At 40.0% G+C, this 23,641-nt stretch overlaps 1 protein-coding gene across 1 annotated transcript in view; it reads right to left on the bottom strand.

Annotated features, from left to right (window-relative positions):
* Nucleotides 1-1,498: 1,498 nt before the first annotated feature.
* Nucleotides 1,499-23,641, bottom strand: part of smad3a (SMAD family member 3a) — a 32,568-nt gene continuing 10,425 nt past the window's right edge. Inside the window, exons 2-8 of the mRNA XM_053341256.1 lie at nucleotides 10,304-10,497; nucleotides 9,835-9,969; nucleotides 8,997-9,122; nucleotides 7,841-8,053; nucleotides 7,508-7,645; nucleotides 6,585-6,729; nucleotides 1,499-4,657 (exon numbers count right to left, since the gene is read on the bottom strand). Of these exons, the coding sequence (XP_053197231.1) occupies nucleotides 4,534-4,657; nucleotides 6,585-6,729; nucleotides 7,508-7,645; nucleotides 7,841-8,053; nucleotides 8,997-9,122; nucleotides 9,835-9,969; nucleotides 10,304-10,497 (1,075 nt within the window). The 3' untranslated portion in view covers nucleotides 1,499-4,533. The remainder of the gene's footprint in view (nucleotides 4,658-6,584; nucleotides 6,730-7,507; nucleotides 7,646-7,840; nucleotides 8,054-8,996; nucleotides 9,123-9,834; nucleotides 9,970-10,303; nucleotides 10,498-23,641) is intronic.

The raw sequence follows: 23,641 nt of genomic DNA, 5'->3' as shown, positions 1-23,641 counted from the left end.
CTGTTTCCAAATTGACAGAGATGTTTTCTTCGTTTGCTTGTGTTTTGTCTTTTTTAGCAGCATGTTGAACTTTCTGGGCCAACATACTTTCCCCCTCATTTAATCTCACTATCAAATACAGATAAAAATGCTTGATCAAATACTTTAAGCAGATGAAAGTTTGAAGCCATTACAACATTCAACTTCGTGTCCTTTGTATCAGGACTTTGTATCAGTGATCCTTGCTGCCAGCAGATGGCAGTGTTGAGCTGAAACAGATCATCATCATCCCTCACAGTTTGTCATCAGGCCCGCTGGGTGCCAATACACCAATACAGTGTCAAGAGTGCATACAACCCAAACTAACAATGAAGATATTTCAAATTAGACCAAGAATCAGTGTAATGAAATACACCGTGTATGGAAGCATTTATTTCACATTTGAAAGTATTAAAGACAAAAAAGACCATTTAATTTAGTGACATTAAGAGTATGTCCACATTTAATGCCAGTATGGCTCCATCCAGATGATAATGTGAAAGGTATGAGTCTTAACCTGAATACACTCCAACCGTCTACTCGTTATCTATTTAAAAGGGCTTGTGTCTGCTTCTTGTCTGTGTGGAATAAATCATAGGAGGCCAAAATGTATAAATGATTCAGTGTCCCTCACTCAGACAGGACCACTCCCCTGTTTATCTGTCTGCTAACAGCACTGAAGATGATATTTTATGGACAGACTTCATCCTGCCTTTTGCACTTTGACTTAAAACGTTAATACCTCAAATGTTGACCTCCCAAAGGGAAATATTTAGTACATAAGACTGTAATTTTGTGTTGAGTATGTGTGCAAAAAGCTTCAGTAACTTATATACCTGCCCTATAACGTCAGATTACTTCATAGTGTTTTCCTGTAAGAGCACATAACATCCACATATTTTAGATCAAGAATGGACAAGCCTGCTTGTAACACATTGAAACAAATACTTATGACTGCTTTTTTCTGAAATGTCATATATCCTCAGGTGATTACAGTATGAGTCCGCCTCCTATCTATTTTTACACATGTACATCCTTCAAGCACGTGTGCACATCCTGACATTCAACAGCCTCAATCAATGATTCATATTTGCCCCATCTTTGTCTCTCCAGGAAACCAGAGTTAATTACTAAATGCTTGTATTGTCTGGAAAGAGTCAGACAGAACTCGACTCCGACAAAAGGCGACTGTGGTGGAGATTTAATGTAAAGTTGCTGCTTCGGCTTTTGATGTCATCACACAATGGAGGCACTCAAGAGTCCAGCAACTGAAGACTCTTCCTAGTCCATTAACTGCTTTTTTAATGCATTCAGATTTCACACATATTAAAGAGTGAACTAGCAGAAAAACTCCACTTGGCTCAGGTTCTGCCTAACCCCTCGCTTCAACAATTGATTTTCTCATGCACCCGAACTATTTGTCACCACAGTGAAGTGGTTTCTGAAGTGCCTGGCAAGTTGAACCTCCCTCTTTTACCTTAAGGGCATCAGAACAAAGCCTGCCTTCATATTCAAACCCCTGCTGTGCCTCTGTGACAGCAGAGATGGTTATGGTCTGCATTAGCTTGTAACGAAGCAATAAGTGGAGAAACAACAGTGTCTGCTTTGGGCCTGTAATTACTGTTTCTGTCTGCTTCTAAAGGACAGCCACAGACTAGGAAATCCCCAAACAACAGACGGAAATAGAGGACTAAAACCTGAGAAGTCTCCAGACAGAGCATGTAAGAAGAGCATCTAAGAATATTTCATGCAACCAAAACTTGGCAAGCTATAAAATTAAGTTAGTACTTTGTAATTGTGATTTCTAATGTTGTTATTCCATAACTTTGATGTACAACAGAGCAGTAACTGAAATAAAATGTGGTTTGAAATGTATCATTATACCCAGCATCAGTTTCCCTCTTACTTGGCATGGAGGGCCCAGTATCACTTTTTTTATTATTATTATTTTATTCATACACCAACAATAATAAACAAAAATAAAAAGCATCACATCAACTTTTTATAGGCAAAGAAAAATAAAGGATATAATTTTATACATGACATCTAAAGAGACCAATTTGGAGCACAAAAGCATAAATCACAACTAATAACGATTACAGTGAACAATTTAAACAAGGGGGGAGAAAAAAAAATACACACAAGCACTATTACTTGAAGAGTGTATAAAAATGACAAATTTGCTTGCAAAAAAATCCCTATTGGGTAACACTAGAAGCTCTACACAGAGCTGTGTTGTCTCAGATTGATAGATGCTACTGTCTCTGAAACAATCCATCATAGTTTGACGGTTTAAAAGTCGTCATCATTTGAATCATCAAAACCTGTCAGCTTTAAGAGTGAAATTTACATGGCTTTGCAGTTCTCATGAGTCCCAACAATGTTAAATATTAGCACCACTGGACTGGCATTAACATCAAACACTGGGTTAATGTAAATAAGTACTGTGAAAGGATTCAAATGTTGTTCATGTTCACCCACTGTGTCATTATCTAGTGTTTTTGAGCCAGAAGGAAATCGAACCACCTCCACCACAGCAGGTGACTGAAAGGAAACGGGACCAAAGCTAAGACTCTGCTTCTCTATTCCTGCAATAGCTCTTCCCCTATTTAAACACACCTTATTTTTTTTACTTCTCCTGCTGGCAAAACCATCAACATTATAAAGGTTAACGGTCACATAATAACACATGTATAAACTACATGTACATTAACCTAAAAACATAGGGACATGAGATTCTGAGGAGCTACAGGCCTCTATCTATCTAAACATTTCCCTTTGTAAGAAGCTGTGCTTTGTACTGAAACTGCCTCGTCTTCACAGGTAGAAAAATACAAGGTTGTTAATCCACAAACCTGCCAGCAGTATTTCTGTCTTGTCATGCAAAAACACTTGGAGCGACAAAAAAAAAAAAAAATCAAAAAACATTATCACCTTATTTTCCTACAAAAATAATTGGTAGCAAAATACACTTTAAAGTCTCAAGAGTCATGCATCTGTCCTTTTCACTGGATTATGTACATAATTCAGTTGTGTGTTTTTTTTTACAGTCCTGAGTGTGCAAAAAAGTCGATATCACTTATGGCTGAAAAAAGACCAATGTTATGGGCTGCTGAGAGAGAAAATTAAAATAGCACGGATATCTTCCTGCTCTCTTTCCACTTCAAAGCCTTCGGCAGAGTGCTCATATTAGACACAAGTATACTAACTTCTGTACGTTGTGTCCTCAGTTTGTTATTTTGTGGAAATGTGCAGAATAGCGTGAGATGTGTATATGCTACCTGTTACACAATACAATGTTGACAAAAGTATTTTGCAAATTTGCAAAGCTTTCCTGTACATGTGCAGGAGAAAATTTCATTCTGAGTAGCAGACTAACTGTGGTTGAATTTACTTTCTCAACATCACTAGAATATTACTTAACAAAAGTGCATTTGATGTATGCCGCTGTCTTTAAGTACTAATATATGACTTTTAATATTTGTAACTCTTTTCTGCTCTACTCTGACGCATCAGATGGCTCGTCAGTGAGTTGAATCTACTGTCTAAACAGTGTCAGACAGGCCGGACATCTGGACTGATTACAACAAGACGGAGCACATTTAAAAAGGGGGAATGACCACCGATCATTTTAGTAATTATACAAAGAGCTGACAAGCTGTAAAACATACGATAACTGAAAGAGACTCAGCTGCTGTTAACTCAGTTTACAGCTCTCAGATGGGGAGAAAGTTTAATTTGAAGACTAACTGACTCCTTTCTTTATAATTAGTTTCCCTCTAAAAGAAAACATGCAGTAAAACACCATGTTGTAACAAAGGTGGTTTAAGATGACAGTATAAAACCCTAAACCAGTATTATTAACTAGGTTTACAGTATATTCCTTCACACAGTGTTTAAAAAGGCTGGTTGAACATTTTTCATGAAATTATGCATTTTCAATCCATTTCATTGGGTCACATTTGTAAATGTCTTCATAAACTATCAAATGCCCAAATACAGAAACAAAGTCAAGTGAAATGTATTTAACATGATCTTACACATGCTTTACAAAATTGTTATTAATGCTTAAAAAATTAAATTCATTTTTTAAAAATTTCATTGCTCACTTGAACGTGTACAAAAAACATGAAAATGATGAAACATGAGTTTTCTTTTTAACAAAATAATGAAGAAAATAACAATCTCTTAATTGAAAAAACCCTCCTCCCATTGCTACAGCCGTTCTGGCACTTACTGTGGTTGCCAGACATATCAAAGATAAGTGGAGATCATACTAACATGGTACTGCATTAATGCACTTGTCCCCTTTTGCCACAAACAACATGTATATAAAAAGTGCTACTGAAAGCTGGTGGGGAGGAAGGACAAAGTAATAGTTTAATGATTGGCTGAAAGAGGGGGGGCTCATCATCTTTCTGTACTTGTGTAACCGTTGTTGTCTGTGTGCAGTCTGTGTTTTTAGTCACTGACAGAAGATGTGGTGTACAGGATGTGGGTGGATGAAGGGTTTCCCTAGGAGACGCTGGAGCAGCGGATGCTGGGGGAGCCCATTTGTGTGAGCACCTTGTCGAGCCACTGCAGGGGGCCGTTCAGGTGCAGCTCTATCCAGCAGGGGGTGCTGGTCACTGTCTGTCGCCTGGGAGAGACACGAAGAGAGCAGAAACAGATGTGAACAACTCAGACAGGGTAGTTAGGAGCAGGATTTGTGTGAATAAACGTACAAAGTTTAGTTTCATCGCAGTCAAACTGCTCTACTTTTACTTCAGGTCTCCTGTAAGGCACAGGCAAGACATCTGGCCTCAAACTACCAAACTAGAGGAGTGCAGGTTTATGTGAGTTTTAATGCTAATGTTTCATCTCAAATAAACCTCAATACTAAAAGACAAGCAATGTGATTCTTTCACTTTCCTATACTGCAAATGAAACTGGGACGTTGTGTTTCATAAAACTGTGTTCACTCCATAAACCTTTAAAAAGCTTAGGTTGTACAAAGTTACTCTTCCGATAGGTTCTTCAACAAATATGTTTTAAAAGAATAATCTATTCACTTTTTCTCAGCCGTTGAAAAAGAAAAACCTGAGAAGATAAGTATACATTCTTTCTCCAGACATTGTGATCTCCATATCCTTTGGCTCTTCCTTGATTCCCTGCAGCTTTTATATGAAAACCTGCATTGCTTTTCCCACAGAGAGGAGAGGCGAAAGTGTTTCACAAGATATGTTCGGGGGTGGGTGGAGTTAAGTGACAGCTCTTGTGCCTGAAGGAAGTGCCCAATGAAAGACCGACATCAGCTGCAGAAAACAGCACAGACTGTAATCCAAAATGCAGCCTTTATGCTCTCAAGGGAAGGGTCAGATTTCCAAAAAAGTCTGTATTTTCGGTGTGCCTCACCAAATGATAACCAACTGTCATTTTTTCCCTCTTTGTTCAGCCGCTGGTCGACTGTCCTCAGTGTTTAACTGTTTTCTTAACCAATCACATTCAGCAATAATGTAGTCAGCCAGAGAGTTGTGTGGACTGGACACAGCAGATGAACCAAAGCTCGTACTGCAGCAGCTTGAATGAGATACTTTAAGTAGAAAAAAAAGCAAGAACTAATACCATAAACCCTCCATCGATGCCAGCAACAACAGCAGGCAGAATGCAGCCTGTGTGTTATCTAACATTGTTATCAGGTCTGATTTATGATTTGGCAAACCAGACGAACTGAGACAGTTACATGATTTTGCTTCTGGATTACAATGATAGTAAACCTCTATCTGACTTTATCTGAGGTGCAACAATTATATTTTATGTTTTTCAAGATCATTCATTCACCTTTACATTTGTTTATGTGCATTTTGATTTTTCAGTAAGTTTAAAAAGAGGAGCTCATGGGACAAAAGATTTTAAAACAACACCCACCCAAAAGTCAGCTTGGGAAAAGAAAGAGAGAGTGAGGTATGGGTGGAGAAGAAGGAGGGCACGGCTGGTCCAGTAACCTGAATCCTGTTTTTAAGTGTCTCCACATGTCAGTGTTCGGTCTGAACAGGACTGGTGAGCAGCTGCTCGCAGCACAAAGGTTTCTCCCTTGTGGAAACCTCCTGTGTAAAGCCAACTTTTAGCCAATCACTGACTGCCCTTTCTTATTCCGTCTCCTCCTTTCTTACTATCAGTGAGTCAGACTGTGTGGAAAACAGGGAGGGAATGGAAGAGGGAAAGTCTGACATCTCTTTTTGACACAGCACATGTGTGTTTGTTTAAAAATAGTCTGGCGTGCCAACTGGGGCCTGTTTCTATTGATGAGGGTTTGGCTATGTCATACACCGGATTCACCAGAGTGTGAGCAGATGCCTGGAAGCAGGGGCGGCTGAATTGCGGGACGTGATTCACACTCTGTTTGTTTGCATTGTCTGCGTTTACATAGGACGTTTACTAAAGACCCGATCTTGGCACAACAGAGCTGATAATGTTGCTGACAAGTTGGTTGCAAGATTTGTCACCAGTTAAACAGTTTAGCTGTGTTGTGGTTGAGTTTACGGTTTAGAAACTAAATGAGCTGCTAATTGATGACAGCAGGTTACCTGTACTCGGCTCCCCAGCCCTTGACGAAGCTCATGCGGATGGTGCACATCCTGGTGAGTTGGTACACAGCTTCAAACCCTTGGTTGACTGACTGGGCCAGAAGGGCAGCAAACTCCTGGTTGTTGAAGATCTTTAGGTTGCAGCCTGGGGGGAAGAAATGAGCAACATAACATTAGACAACCAAGACAGAACCAAAAGTCAGGTCACACTTGACTTGGTTTCACGGGGCCACACTGTGAAAACAGTCAAATCTCCCCAACAGCTGTATGGGGAGATGTGGCCTGCGCTGTTCACAGCTGCAAAAATACAGCCGCAGTAAATCTTTTCTGAATCATCAATTTAAAATAATTAACTTTACTTTTTTTTAACTTTTACTTTTTTTACTTTAATTGGCTAACTTTAAGTGACTAGCTTTCCAATCTTAATTCAGTTTTACCACAGACACAGAAGCACTCAGACTAGGGAATTTGTGTTTGTCAGCGACATCAACTACCCCACTTTCTCAGAGAATACACTCACCTGTAAATGTAAGCGATAACACACCTTCATACTTTTCTTATAAACACGTGGGAAAAGTCAGTTTGTTTTTGTTCATGTTTACCTCAGTCTTTTTGGTAAATGGACTGCATTTAATCTCTGCACACATGTTGTGTCTTGCTCAAAACCTTTTGACATGTGGACAGGAGGGGCTGTGATCGAACCGCCAACTCTGTGATTTCTTGGCAATTGGCTGGACCTCCTGAGCCACAGCTGCTCACATTACTCACTATTTCCAGTTTTTCCGTTCAAATTTTCTTTTTACCAACCTCCCTTGCTCCCAACTGTATTTCTCCCCCCTTTTTCTCTCTTCATTCAATTCTCTCTCTCCACATTTCTGTATATCTGTCCCCAAACTTTCTCTCTCTGTCTGCTGGACACACACCTGGAGGGATCTTGCAGACGGTGGCGGGGTGCCAGCCGTAGCGCTGGTTACAATTGGGGCTCTGGACAAAGATAGCGCTGTCACTGAGACACTCGGCGAACACTTCTCCTCCGATGTAGTACAGTCGCACACCGCGGCCTTGAAGAAAGCAAGGACAGAACAACAAACTCCTCAGATAAAACTCACACTGCATTGAAGAAGTGAGCGGTAATTGCAAATGTAGAGTGATGTTGTTTTAGGAGTGGTAAGTGAAATGCAAGTGTGATTGTGAGTAGGTGAAGATGAATTGTGAGATTACGAAAGAATCATTATCTCGACTGAGGCAACCCCTACCGATGTGTCTGCGTGTTAACTCCACAGCTGCATTGCGGTTGACGTTGGACAACAAGCCCAGGCAGAAACGCTCTGAGTTGGAGGGATCTGTGAAGCCGTCCACCGTCAGCGAGGGCTGTGAGGCGTGGAAGGTCTCTCCTACCCGCTGGTTCAACTCGTAGTAGGAAATAGAGCACCAAAAAGCCGGCTCACAGTATGTCACTGGTTGAAGGTCTGATACAGAGACGGAGAAAGACAAGAGTTTGCTTGCATCAAATCAAAATGGAAATTAGATGGAGACTGGAGAGCTAACAGGGTAGACTAAACTGTACAGATCAATAAAAATGTATTGAAATGAGGCAGGAGTTAAAGGTCTAGAGGGAGGAAATGAACAAGTAACAGGAGTCAAGATTAGCAGAATACAAAGCAGAGAAATAGAGGCAAGATAGAATAAAGATGACAGAAAACGGGAATGAAGGCCATCAGTGGTGTGGAAGAGGGCTAATGGATGGATGTGGGGAGAGAAGGTGTACAGTCGGACATAGGGAGGAAGAAAACACTACCAAACCAAAGAAAACATTAGATGAGCTTGCGTCACAAAATGTCAAACCCATACGCTGTTTCCCAGAAGCTTTAACGAGACAAAATGTGGAAACTCAACCCTCACTGGTGGAACACTGGAGCCAAAATGGTCAAATTACAGGCTTATCCATGATAGTTTTCAGTAACTTCATCTGGTTCTGGTAATTTGCTCTTTTTCCCCTCCAACATGGCGACTCTCTAACAACTTCAATATTTTGTCCTTGGCTTTGAAGTACAGAACGGAGCTGGACGGCATTGCCAAATTAAACTGCTGTGATTTTGTTATTTCACCAGTAGCTTGCCGGCCAAGACCCCTGGCGTTTTTCCGTCCTGATAGAATAAACATAGGATATTGTCATTGATGTTAGTGTGGGCTGAATGGTGTCTTGGCCTGTTTAACAGCTCACACGACGAAGGAAAGACAAAGGCTTCTTTCATCACCTGGTTTCCTCTTACAAAAATGGAGTTAAATCAAACAGAGAATTCCCACTGGGGAAATGCACTATGGAAACATTTGTCTACAAGCAAAGGCAGTCAGACAGAAAAGTACACAAACACACACTTAAGCACACATGCACAGACACACAGTCTTTACCTAAGTTGCTGTGTGTGGGTGAAACAGGGTTCGGTGACAGGTTTGGGGAGCCTGTGTCCATGCTATGGGTCATCTGGTGATCGCTGGTCTCTCCATCCTCACTGAGGTAGCCTGGTGGTGGCGTTTCTGAGACACACAGACCAACAAAATCATATTTATAGCAATGTTTCCTGAGATAGATATCTGTAGTTGAAATCAATGTTATAAAAACAGTAAAGACTTATTCATAAAGCCCTTCCGAAAACAGGAAATTACATATCCAACATGCAAGATAGTCACAAACACAAATCATCAACAAAAAAGTGAAACATCAGTTATGAAAAGGAAGGAAGGAATATCTTAAGTCTTTTGAATTTTTTAAAATGTTAATTATTCTCGTAGTAGCTCTCTCTCTACAAATTTAAAATTAACGCTACAAAACAGAGGCTCATGAACACAGGGGCAGTGTTGCTCATTGTAGCTCTTATGTGGCTAAACCCACATTAAGGTTCCCAGCATTTTCAACCACTACTGGTCCACATGAGATTTTTCTTTTCTTTTACCAAAGACCATTTAAGCACTTTCATACCTCTTCTAAGCTCTCAGAGAGGGGAAGTGTAAAGGCGTTGTCTTGTGTCCAGGAGCTAAAGATGAGTGATTAACTGACTAACCACAGCAGACAACAATGTGGATCATAACCTTCCCCATGACAGGTATGATGTTAACAGCATGACAAATGCAGGTAATGAGGATAATCAGACTATAAAAGAATCCTTTAACATCAGGCCTGTGTTGCAGGTGCAGGTGGGTCCTTGTTGTAGAGACTGAGTGTGAGTGGTATTAGAAAGCATGCTGGTACCTGGTATGTAGTTGCTCTGGGGCTCAATGCCAGCGGGGAAGTTGGTGTTTTCTGGGATTGAGTGGCTGTAGTCATCCAGAGGCGGGAACTCACTGGGGATTTCTGTGTGTCTGGGCACCAGCACTGGAGGGAGTACTGTATGATGGACACACACACACACCGCAGTAGTTAGTAAAAATTATGCTTTGAAATAAATAAAAATAAAACGTGAAACAATTAAATAACAGCAGAGAAAGCAAATAGTGGATGAACGTTTCTAGATAAAAACAAGTCTATAAAGACTGTTTTGAAATAGTGGCAGCTCATTTCATAGTTTGGGGCCCTAAAAGGGAGCCGTGCAAGATCTGTATAAACAATAAAATTTTATCCTTTAAATTCTTGGAAAAAGTTGTTTAAAAAAAAAAAAAAGAAAAAAAGTAAGAACCATAAAAACTGTCTAGAGAGACGATAAGCCCACTCCCTGTCGTACCTGGCGTCTCTACCCTCTGGTAGTGGTAGGGGTTGACGCACACCTCGTCCTTCTTCGTGTGGAAGGCGTACTCACACAACTCCACCGCCCGCAGCTCATGGTGGGACTGCAGGTCTGGCCAGCGCCATAGACGACAGTAAATAACGTGGGGCAGACCTTTTCTGTGGGAAACCTGCAGGCGGCCATCCAGAGACCTGAAGATGGGAAGAAATCAGAGAACTGTCAGTAAACTGTGAACTTTTGTGGTGAATGCACTGTTTTTTGAGCATTTCATTTTAGAGAAATTAAATTCATTTTATTTTTAAGATTTTTTCAACTGGTGTCTTTATATTCTGTCCTCCAAAACATATCAAACACTTGAGATTGTGTTGTGTGTATTATTGTTAAGTGGACGCTCCTGTGCAGGGTCCCAGCTGTGTGCGCGCGCTGGTTATGAGGTGATGTCTAATAATAAACCGGCAGCAATGAGATTACAGTATGGAAACAGGAATTTCATTGTGTTTTATAACATCTGCACTCATCTGGTATACAATACTGCTGGCAGGATGATGATGTAGGCTGCCAGATACTAATGAGTGCTAGTTTGATGTTGCAGATTGACATAATGGGGTGGTAGCTATAATCTCTGTGCACAATGACCCATGAAAAATGGGTAAAAAAAACACGCTCATCATCTTATGCAAGAGGCAACGACCACATATGCCCACTCTATCTCTCTTTCTGTCTAACCCACTCACTCTCACACACAAATACAGAGTAAGGGTCAAAGGCTTAAGTTAAAGCCCTTCAGAAGGACAAATGTCAGCCCCCCTAATAAAAACAAGGCTGTGTACTGTCCGATGCCTGAAAGCTCAGGGGTGCCCCATCTGGGTCAACCATTGTACAGCCTACAAGTGAAGGATGGTGTTTTAATTTTTCATGGCAAAAGCTTTCATTCACTGCTTCTGTACTTTAAAAGGGGCCGGGGTGAGAGTGTGTGTGTGGGTGGGTGGGGGGGGGGGGGGGGTGTCTAGAAATTGTGGAACGGTGTCTGAGTACTTTATGTGCAGGCAAGCGTACAGAAGCGAACAGTTCAAGACGCATGCTATCACTGGATGAAAGCCGGTTCATGTTCATGATCTAAAAAACACATCTTTAAAAACCTGCAAGTGAGACCTGGCGAGATTGTGTCACTTCGGGGTCGATGCCAACACAACTCACACTTATTCATGAATCTGCATCAAAGTAATCTGCCTTCAAGCCTCGTATGATAAGATTCCCCTTTACAGGCGTCCAAAGGCTGAAAAGCTAAAATTAAGCTGCCAAAACAGCTCGCCAGAGGATCTAAATCTCTTCTAAAAATGTACTTTTTTATAGATGTGCTTTTATGTGATGTTGTCTTTTATCTTTACACACTCCTGGTTTTGATTTCCCTGTTGATCTGCTTTTCTGTTCCTTTACCTCATTCCTGTAGGCATCACTGTATTCACTTTAATTCTAAAATGCATAAAGGTGCAATGTTAATCACTTAACAAAAAGACTGTTATATTAATACAATTATTATTATTATCATTATTATTAATAATAAAGATGACCACAGTTTGTAAAAAAAAGCAGCAATTTCTCACCTCTTTACACCTTATTGGTTCAGTAGTCAATAACAGAGAACTGAAAGTTGATATCGGAGCTGTTGTTAACCAGAAACCCAAAACTGGTAAATTTATAGTAGTATTACGTCACATATAGTTTCGGTTTTTAAGCAGAAATGGCATCTTGTAATCTGTTTGTTTTTTTAAGTGATAGAGTGTTAGAGTATCATCTGTATTAAGCCTTGTCCTCAGTGACAGTGAATGTAACACATTCAGGCAGAGTGAGCAACAACACACTCACACTGGTTATCACTGCTGACACATCAAAAGGGGAAGTGAGCACACATGGCAATAATTATAACCTATTATATCATGACTAAGAATATAAAAATAAATGGTGTCCTTGTTGTAATATGGCAGGTGATTGCTCAAGATGTCTGATCAAAGAGCACCTGAGGACAAACAGGGTTGATCTTATTCTCCAAAGTGGACAAACAAGATAGAAATGACGTATAAAACTGTGTAGTAAAAGCTTTCAATCTTCAGTTTTTGTGGTCACACCAGTTTTAATTCTGTTACGTGTCTTTTCGGTTGCCTTTGCGAGGGTCTACTTGAGTCACAGTTCCTCTTTGATGTTGCAGTTTTCATGTGATTGGCGTATATTTCATACCTTGACTGACGCACAAGCAATTCAGGCCTCATTGAGTCTAAGCTGCTTTCGTCACTAAATATTAAACCTAATAGCACAATTTGAAACCTTTACATACAAGAGATTACCAAAATAAGGTTCAAAAAAGCAGAACATAACAGTTATTAGTTTTGAAATTACTACATCAGTTTCAAAAGCAGCTAAAAAAAAAGAACCGTGATAAATGTCCAAAACTCATGATCACACGAGGGAAACACATGAAAAGTGCATCTGCAAAGAGGAACAGTGATCACATGTAGACACTCACGCTCAATGTGCAATCAAAAATATCTTCAAAAACGGCACATTATAAGTTTTAGAGGGAATATTTTGTTTAGAGCTATTACAGCTTTAGTATAAAGTTTTCATTCACTCTTAAGAAGCTGAGAAAATAAAAAAAACAACCAACAAACAAGTCTTGTGAGTGTCTGTGGATGTATTAAATGGTCAGACGGCACTGATCTGATGTCAGTGGTATGTTTGTAATGTCCCTGCAGAGTGGGTGTTTGGTGGGGCTAGACTCTGCGTGGGCTGACAGACATACACAAACTACAGTGACATTACTGGCTATTTGGCGTCCCAGTTAGTGCCCTTTTCTTGGTAAAGCCCCTTCCAGTCAGTATTTATGAAGAGAAGGGTAGTGGTGAAGTTATGGTTTGAGTCGCACTAATAATACTACCAACGCTTTTTTTCTGGGTCGCGGTGACCAACACGACCAATCCTCAGGCAGACGGTAATCATGAAAACTCAAAGTGCGACTAAAGCCAAGCCACAGTATATTCCCCACTTGACCAGTATGACTGATGTTCAAGGTAACGCAGACAAAAACAATGGCTCATAAATTTCCAACCTTCCAGCTGAGCCTCAGACTTCACATTTATTTCTGTTATAGGAATTCCTAAAAATGTATTTTTGTATGTTGTAATTGTTATTACTGGCTAACTACTGCTAACTTGTCCTGTTTCCTGTGCTTGTTGCCATACAGTCAGCTCTGTGGGGTTTTTTATGGCATTTCTATACTGCACTTTTTAATGTTCATTATTGTGCAATATCAGTATTCTAGGTGTGCTACTACTTTCAGTTCAATTGTGCAATATATGTTGTTTTTTTTAAATAGTATATTATCACCATACTGTATAAGACCAATATTACTTTTGTACATAATGTTACTATTATTTTACTATATTTTTACTGCTATTGTTTTCATTGCCCTTGTATTTACTTATTATTTATTGTTCTTTATTTTTATTGACACTATAATCTATTTTTACTGTCCACTTTGCTGCTGCCATTATGTAAATTTCCCATTGTGGGACTAATAAAGGAATACCTTATCTCTTACCTTATCTTAACAATATGGTACGATCTTCTATAGTTGTGTCTTATCATTTTGAACGGCCTATATGTTAGGTGTTTTACGATGTTACCTTTCTTCTAGACTGTTCTGCATAGTTCAACATTTTAATCAACATTAATATTGTGATGATCATATTTAATTGATGTCCTATTGCTTATTGTTGCACTGCATGTCTGCATACATCAATGATCATTATTGTGCCAGCTGTGTTTTGTTGCCTTGTCTTGCTTGCATGGCTATATGTACCAAATAGTGGATATTGTTGCTCTATTATTGTACCATTATGTTGCCGTTTCCTATTGCTCTGCATGGCTGGTGCACTGTCTTGATGATGCTTATTTTGTTGCTGTTGTTTTTATGTCGTTTGTTGTCTTTGGTTTCCAACATCCTGCCGAAGGACTGATGTTGAAAATCAGTTAGCGGCTAAATTTGCCACATTTACAGCAATGTTTATTCACGTGTGTCCTAAAAAATAAATGAACTCAATCTTTGGTGTGAGCTCATTTTATGTATGACTTGTGATGCTGAGTGTGTTTGGTGAGTTTTTTTTGTAGTTTGCACTTGGACTTAAAGGTCACCTGTAATGTTTTCTGGAAAATAAACAAAAAGTTGTGTTTACATTTAGCGTTTCTTACCAAAACACACAGTGTGTATCCTTGAGGTCTAGCAAACATGTTGAGTGTGTTTCCTTTCTTAAAACATTTAGAGAAGATGACCAACAAAACTATTTTAATTGTGAATTGTTTATATCATGTTTACTTGCCTCTCTAAGCACGTTTCTGCAACTGTTGATCAGTGGGATGAAGTGATATCGGCAGCAGGAATGTGCATCACGTGGCCCGTGCACTCTCACGCATGCTTGATACGTGCAATATGTGCTACCAATGATCGGAAACTCAGGTTATCTCCACAGATACAGGATAAATGGTGCAATATGCTCAGTGTTCACAGGCCAATGCAAGTTTACTCTCTTATATTGCAGTTTGATTTCATTTCTTCAGAAAACAAGAATGCAAAACAAACAGCAACAGACAAAACACTGTGTAGATGACAGGTCCAGACACGCACTATACCCTTCTCCATCTGAATGACTCACTTTATTGAAGAGATTTATGACGGCACGTTCAATGAGACTTTGATGAGAAACACCTCCGGGACAGTAAAAACCACTCCTGCTCTGCTGTCAAGCCTCAGCCTGTTGTTTAAAAGACGAGCCAGTAGCGCTGTCTAAACAGGCAACCTCAAACCCTGCAAAACACTTTAAAATGATTTGGAGCACAGAGCGCTTCAGCTATGTAGCGAAGGGGAGGTGGGAGGGGGGGCGGCTATGACCCCAAATTCCCTGCTGTGCTCCTGTGTTTGTGTGTGTTAGCCCCAGACTGAAGATTTGAAGGACATGGGTGGGATCTGACGGCTTCCAAGAATCCAGGCCAGCAGTTTTCAATCTTCAGCTCCTCCCTATAGCAACAGAGACTGGCCTATACAACTCACCACTGGCTTAAAGTCCCAACTCACGCTGACAAATATAGATACTGGTGACGCAGGAATACCTTTATTTTGTTTATGCTTACTGACTAATTTAGTTGTAAAAAGGGCATACTGTTCTGCCTCAAATCCATAAAAATTAACTGAAGGCTGATTTAAGGAGGGGGCTGGTTTCAGTATGTTTCATTAGATAAATAAATATAATACTTTAAATGTATCCAGTAGTAGTAGCGTAGTATGTGGGATCAGGGCTGCAGCTGATTATTTGATATGCCTGTAGAATGTCAGTAAATTGTCAGTTTGATCAGAGTTCACTTAAAATCCAGGGTGACATGACAAATGTCTTTATTTGTCTGACCAACTGTCCAAAAACTCAGAGATAGGAGCCGCATGATCAATCAAAAGATGTGCTTTGGGTCTCTGAACATGACAATTATGATCAAAAAAGGAGTATGAGGTCTGTAAATAATGATTCCTCTAGTTAGGCTATCAGTTTATGTTCAGATTATGTTCCTAAACGAACCAGTCAATAAATCATTCGGTCTATAAAATGTCAGAAAACATGAAAGATTTCTGAAACTCATGGCGATGACATGGTTGACACAATGCCAGCAGGATTGTGCAAGAAATGTATTAATACACCAAACTCTGCATTGAAATATCCAAACCTTTCTTCACTTTCCTGACCTGCATTGATTTTTATTTCCATCTGTCGAGAGAACATGCAAGGCTAGTTAAAACTCAATGGAGCAGAATGCCGGTTTATCTCGAGGGCTCCTTTATTCTCTCTCTGATTGAGAATGAGAGGCAAAGAGCTGACGTTCTCCTGTCAAAGAGATCGAGTGAAACTGATGTCCAAAAAAAATGAAAGGAACAAATTGGTATAGATTTTTTTTTTCCACAGGGGGAGAAACTGTGTCAACATCATTGTGTTTCATGACCCGAAGCCGAGGCTGAACCTGACCTTTAAGCCCAACCAGCATGCCTGTGTGTGTGTGTGAATGGACGGGAGCGCAAGCTGTTCACACAAACACACACACACACACACACACACACACCAAAACAACCACGTCACACATTTAGTAATAATCAGCGCAAAGGGGTAGTCCAAATGCAAAAAATTAAGGAGGTTATCTGAGAGTGGATAGATAAGTGTGAGTGTGTGTGTGTGTTTGTGTGTGTGTGTGTGTGTGTGTGTGTGTGTGTGTGTGTGTGTGTGTGTGTTAGGCATAAAACCGACTCAGACAGAGCAGATTGAGCTTCACAGAGATGGGGAGGAGGAGGAGGAAGGAGGGGCAAAACAAACACTGAGGCATGCCCAGTTACTTTCAGAGACACAAACATATACACAGTGTGTGTTCACGCTGGCGATGGTCTGGGCAGTTCTGAACTCACACACACACACAGACACACATTTTTCTCCCTGTGGGCTCAGACCTTTGGACATGGGCTTTTTACAACTCGTTGCCAAGCCTCAAACTCAAATGAAAGTCTAAGCTCACTAAAAAGATGCCAGAGGTCGCTGTGAGAAGCTCAACCAGTTTTACATTCTGGTTTTTTGTTGTTTTCTGGTGTTTTTCTTTAAGCTTAAGTATATATAGACATTTTTTAAAGTTGAACAGTGATGTCCAAAAGAAAAATTTTGAGGGAGGGGGGGCATTTTTAACATTTTTTTTACATGCCTGCAGCAGATAAGTGCATGTAAACATCACAACCTGCGGCAACAATCTGTTCTCTAAGAGCACGGAGGGGGGGATGATGAAGTGGGTGATGGATAAAGAAAGGAGGGTGCTGCTGGACAATAGGGCTAACAGACTGTCTCAACAGCTCAGGGCAGCTCAGAGTGTCTGTGGTAGGGCCCCCTGAAAACCCCCCCTTCTCTCTCCTCCGTCTGTCCCACTGTCCCGACCACTGGGCCTCCATCCCATTACTGAAAGAGGAGTGGTTGTAGTGGAAGTGGTGAACGGGGGGGTTGAAATGATCTTTGTGCCTTTCATAAAGTCTGTGACCAGTCAGTCGAGCCATGACCTCCAGAGCTGCAGGCTAATGCCATTTAGAGGGCAGAGAGCTGCTGCCTTCCAGCAACAACATGTGAAGACACAAATCATTCATTCTGGATGAATATAATAAAAAAAACAAAATTTGCTGCTGAATTTTTTTTTTTTTTTTGAAGATTTCTTTTCAGCATAGACACATACTGAGGAGTAGACAGACAGGAAACATGGGAGGGGGGGGGGGGGGGGTGTGTGACCTGCAGCAAAGGACCACCTGCCGGGATTCAAACCAGGGTCGGCTACGTACGAGGCAGGCGCTCTAACCAATCGACCACCTGCGCACCTGGTGCTGAACTTTGACACACTGCTACTTTACCAATCTACGTTCAATACATTTCACGAGTTTGACAAAATATGCTTAACTTAAGTGAGATACAACCTTTTTCTCCATCATTTTCTTAATGTCTTCATCATAAAATAGTTTGTTCATCATTTTGTCAAGCGTTTATTTCCAATGTATGTTATAAACTTTCAATGATAAAGTATTTATTATTTTAAGATGAGGTGTAAATAAACATAGTTGGTGAAGCCACTTTACCTCAACCTGCTTCATCTGATTCTAGATGAGTTTGTAATCCTTTCTGTACAGGGCCATGTAATATGTTAATGAATGTGCTGTTTCTGTAAAACTGTACTAAAACATATTTTAAATCATTGTTTTGTCACCATTCACATAATCTGCAACAGCAGAATTACAAATCGTACAATAGATAATGTAATTACAAAATAAATTTAGTTAGAGTTTCAGTTCTGCTCTTCTACTTGAGTTGGCTGGAGGCAGTTGGTTACATGTTGTTTTAACATTAATAACACTTAATTTAACTCTCTAACCCGATTAATAAGCAAAGCTGGGCAGCATCCGACTCGACTGGGAGTTCGATCACAAAGTCAGGTTAGACGGTGCAAACTGATCCTCCAGATCCAGTGTACTACAATTAAACAGGTCGCTAAGGCAGTAAAAAAAAAAGTCATGCCAAAAATAACGCCAAATATCTATTCAATCCGAAATCAGTAGTGTTTGGGAGCCTCTGTGTAGTGCTGTGTTGTTGCCTTGTAAACTGTTGGTATTGTAGCTTTTTTTAAGGAAAGGGGCCTTGAGTGTAGTGTTTGTGTAGGGAGTGTGTGGTTGAGCGAGCAACAGAAAAGTGAGGGTGAATGCGAGCGGAGAGGAGGAAAGGAAGGAAGTTGTCAACTGACAGTAAATGCACAGTAAAGACTACAATGTGTCAGTTGAGGAAAAACTGCAGCTTCTCAAGGCCAAGAAAAGAAAAGCCTAACCCTAACCCATCCAAAAAGTGGAAACACTGAGATCTGGTTTATGTTAAACTTGTGTCATTTTGAATTAGGAATCAATGATATTTTACAGTTCAAGGAAAGGTTTTTGAAAACTCCCAAAGATTTTGAGCAACGAAAACAAACAAAAAACGTGCTGCTTGATCAGTTGGTGTCCCTGTAGGTGAAGAAAGTAAGAGCAACAGCCACACAACCTAAATCTAGGGGTCGTACTTAAAATCACTGTCATGAAATAAAATCCTCTTTAATTGAAAACGTCACACCTTTGATGGTTCCAGCAGCCAATCGACTCATATAACCCAAAACAACCAGAGACATTAAAGGGAAATCAGCAGCAGTGAAGTGAAATCTGGACTGATTGATTGAATTTTCTCATCTTACTTTATACAGTATGTCAGCATTTCAACCATACTTAAAGGTTGAATATGTAGAATATTTATTAAAAGCTATATTTTAAAAAAAATAATACAGCCACGGGGCGTTTTGAGGGGTACAGAATGAAAGTATTGCTTTTCCATAAAAAAAAAAATTTAGTCCGAATTAATATTTTTAAAATTTTTTGACGGGTTCGACAATGACGTTCCGCCACGTTCTGTGTACACTGTACCAGCCATTTAGCGGCCGGAATTGCGGGTTGCCAGGGTTATTTGTTGTTCCGGTGCAGCTACTGTAGGCTGGCACTGGGTGAAATGGAGTTGTAAACAAACACGGCCGTGTTGGACTTACTAAAACCAGCGTTTTTTGCTCTCAAGTACAACTTTTCATCACAAAACTTCGAAGGTAAGACAGAATATCTGTTAGTCGCTGTAAATAAGTGGTTGTTTACCTTTGTATGCTGCTGGTTCACTGAGTTTTTAGCGCAATAATAGTGGTACTGTTGAACTCGCCAGGGTCTTAGCTTTCATATGAGATGCTATTTGTTTGTGTACCATGAAGTATCAGAGCGGTAGCAATGGAAATGTGTAGAGTGGGTTGACTTTCTGACGCTATTCGGATTTTGATATTTGATCATTAACCTCTTAACGCACGCTGTTCCGTTCACGGGACGGGACGGATCTTAGGAGGTAGCCACACGTTCTTCTGAATGTTTTAAACACCAACCCTTAAACATATATACTCATGCCGTACATTGTTGGAAAGCTTAGATTGTTCTGATTCATTCAAGACCACTCACGACTTATATGGTTGCTCACAGCCGTAATAGTATTAGCGGTTAGCTCGGCTAGCCACTCAGCTAAGTGAGAAAAGCTATAATGCTACATACCTTCAAAGTCTTCTCTTTATCCACAACAATCATCTTATGACACAGGACTTTCTGTACAGCTCGCCAAGTATCCATTCTTGTGAAATATGAAATCCGTTTCCATAAAACCGGAATACTTTCCTCAATATGTCAACATGTATTTAGTCCAACACGTAATGTAATAACACAAATAACAAACCATATACGGTCCGTTTACGTCATTTCCTGACCAGCACGTCCATCTCAGAGTACACGTGACTAGATGTTTACGACAGTGAGCCTCTCCTGCTTCTGACGACACCACTCACCAGCCAATCGGTGTTTAGGATTAGGCAGTACATGCAGAGACATTGCTGCTACCATAGGCTGCTACTCCCACTGGCGTTACAATGTAATGTACCTCGGTGGTTTCAAGTCAGTTACAGCGAGGGTATGTTCGCTTCCTGTTTTCAAAATAAAAGCACCAACTCTATCGTTATGGTTTTCTTAATAATAAAAGGCAACGGGTGTTTTATTTTGTGAAAATGACCGGAAGTGCGTTACTCGCTACGGCTAATTTGAGTGGCTCCGAATTCGCAGGAGCAAAACTTTAAGCAGATGTTATTTGGACAAATTAGCGTCACATTGTGGATCTAAAGGGCTACTTTCTCGCCTAAAAAGGTTAGACATGTGGATAAAGTGGTATATTTACAGAGTTACGGCTAAAATAAAGTCCGGCACCGGACCTGGCAACCCGACTGCTGGAATTACTTTTTGGTTGTTGCGACTACGATCTCGAACATTAGATGGCGTTGTTCTGCTCATTCTACACATTCTACCTTTAAAACATAGCGTGTCATGTGGCTGCAATGCATTCTGGTCCACTTGAACAACTGTTACATTATCATATCAGTTGTGTAATTATGACACCAGATAAAGAAGCTCTTTCTCTTCAATTCTTTAAGTTTTCTTCTTAATTTTCACAAAAATTTAAATAAAAATATTTAAATTTACTTTGCATCTTTGGTTCACACATATATTTCATCATCACGGGCCAGCATTGATAAACCTGATAAAAAATTAGGACATTCCAGCAGTGGTGCAGCTCACACAGAGCAACATATTCCACATATACACCTCCCACTCTCTCTGGAAAAGCTATCAGACTTCTCTTTTCCTTAGAAAAGAAAAGGGGGGGGGGTGAGGGTGGGGAGTGGGGAGGGGGTAAAGGAAGAAAACCAAGAATAGAGTGTGAGAGAAAAGCAAGTCTAACTGTGGCCCACAGGTGATATCATAGGGCCCCGAGTGTGCTGGGACCAGTGAAGGAGGGCCTAATGTGAAATAAGAAACCAGCAGACAGACGACTGGCAAGGCTAGACTGCAAATAACAGAGTCTGGACTCCAAAAACCGGGGAGACGATGGAGGACTGGGAACCATTAGTTTTACTGCTAATAGTCAATGAGCTGAGCAGCCTGTCTCTCTCTCTGAAAATGATGAATGACTGAAAATATTCCAGATGTAAGACATCAATAAATTCTCTCCACAGTCCAGTTAATTTTTCCTACAGTAGGGCAGAGGGTGGCCAGGTTTATTCATTCTTTTAAACAGGAATCCCACACCGTACCATCCACCATCTGTTCAAGACATCCCACAACAAGAAGTGACAGTTATAAAATAAAAAACCTCACAGTACATTTCAGGGTTGATCGGCCTTGTTAAATAGCTGATATGAACTTACTGTGCGAGATTAATTACTACTTGGGACTCAGTACCCTAAAATCAACTGAGCCTCGTTGACTACTGAAATCTAACTTTACATTTGTCATTTTAAATGGCTTTTCCATGCTTGGTAACCAACTATTTGTTCATTTTGAAGCCTAGATTTTTTCTTCTACAGTTGATTCATTTGTTTCTAAGCTCGTGGTCATAGATTTCAAATACAGGCCAAGATTTGTTTTTACTTTACAGTTTGCTTTCACTGAGGTTTAATGAAAAGACTCAAAATACTTATTGTGCGTCATCCAAGAGCATAAAACAAAAATAATAATATGATAAAATACTGTGAAAGTCCACTACTGTGAACAAATCAGCCAAAAATAATTAGATACACTGTCATTACCAAATCCCCTTCTGTGGAGAGGCATACACTTTTTCACATTTAATTAACCCTTACATGTATGAATTATGATAACCTCAATCAGGATTTTTCTCCTAATCTTTTTCATTTCTCTTTAGGCTTGAAGAAATATCATTTTTTCTTTCACCAAATGATATACTATTACAATATAATAATATGAATCAACTGATCTACAACCAAAAACATTACTGCAGGTTTAGTGGTGATGTATGGGATGACGCACTAGTGTCCATTGTGGTGGCTGAAGTGTAACTATGCCATCAAAATCCTTTCATACATTTTGAATAGCTGTCCACTGCAGTGAGCACTATGCTTGAAAGGGTTAAATCAATTAATATCTAATCTTATATACATTTCTGCATTTGTGAGTAACTAAAAGCTAAAATAACTAGAGCTGAAAGAAGTCTTGCTGGCTGACAATATGAAATTTAAATTAAATGTATCTGACGCATTTACAGCTACAAACTACTGTACTCCACCACTTACTCCAAATATTGAAGGTCAAGTATCAGAGCTGTTAAACTGAGGAGAGTAAAATGTTGATTAGATACAAACCAAAGATTAACTGAGAGACGACTTAATCAGGTGATCATATTTCCAAAGAAGAATCGCTACGCCGAGACACTACGAAAACACGCAAATATAGACACCAGCTGCAAAGATCACGTTAACCAAAGAGCTGCTAAACTTTTTTATTTTTTATTTGAGCTGTTACACAATTAACGTGAAGTCGATATGATCTAGTGCCGCTGATGTTTGTCATTTCAAACAGAGACAGCAACGGTCGGCTGCAACTGAGGAGCCTGACTGCTATACCTGAGTGAGATAAAAGATTTGATAGAATAGAAAGAGATTTGCTCGAGAGCTTTTTTAAAAAAAAAGATATTTTCATACACATTTCGACAATGGAAACACATCTCCGCACACATCTCTACATTCATCCATCCATCCATCCATTGTCTACATTCCTATTGAACTGATTGTTGTGGGAGGCTAGAGCCAAGTCAGGGTTCTAGTCAGACGGGTAACAAGTCTATTACAGATAAATTTACCCCTTACGTTCACACATCTGAGTTTCTCATTCATATATTCTGCATATATTTGGACTGTGAGAGGAAACCAGGGGGGGGTCCCTGCGGATCAGGCAAAATAAATCGTCAGTCAAATTTCACTCGAAGTTCACCACCTTGTCACAGTAAGTTCATAGAGAGAAAACATGAGTATTTTTGTTTTACAGGGTTAACGCTACAACTGTGAAAATCTACACCAAATGAAAACAAGCAATAAAACTGCTCTCAGATGAGCAATTCTTCAAGTCAAATTTGATCAGGCTGTAGTCCACGCCCAAGCTCCTTTGTTGCTACAGTATATTAGCGGTTCCCAGTGGTAAAGTGAGAGCGAGACCCTTTTAGCTTAACTTCAATTTTTCATTCTGCTACTTTAGCTGAAGTGGTGTGCTCTCATCTTTAGAGCAGATTCAAGGATGAATCTTTCAAAACTCATCAGCTGACCAACCAGTGTCTTTGATTCATC

Source organism: Scomber japonicus, chromosome 1, assembly GCF_027409825.1.
Source record: "Scomber japonicus isolate fScoJap1 chromosome 1, fScoJap1.pri, whole genome shotgun sequence".
In the NCBI taxonomy this organism is placed as follows: domain Eukaryota; kingdom Metazoa; phylum Chordata; class Actinopteri; order Scombriformes; family Scombridae; genus Scomber; species Scomber japonicus.
Note: the sequence above shows the minus strand (reverse complement) of the source record. Positions and strands in the feature narration are given on the sequence as shown.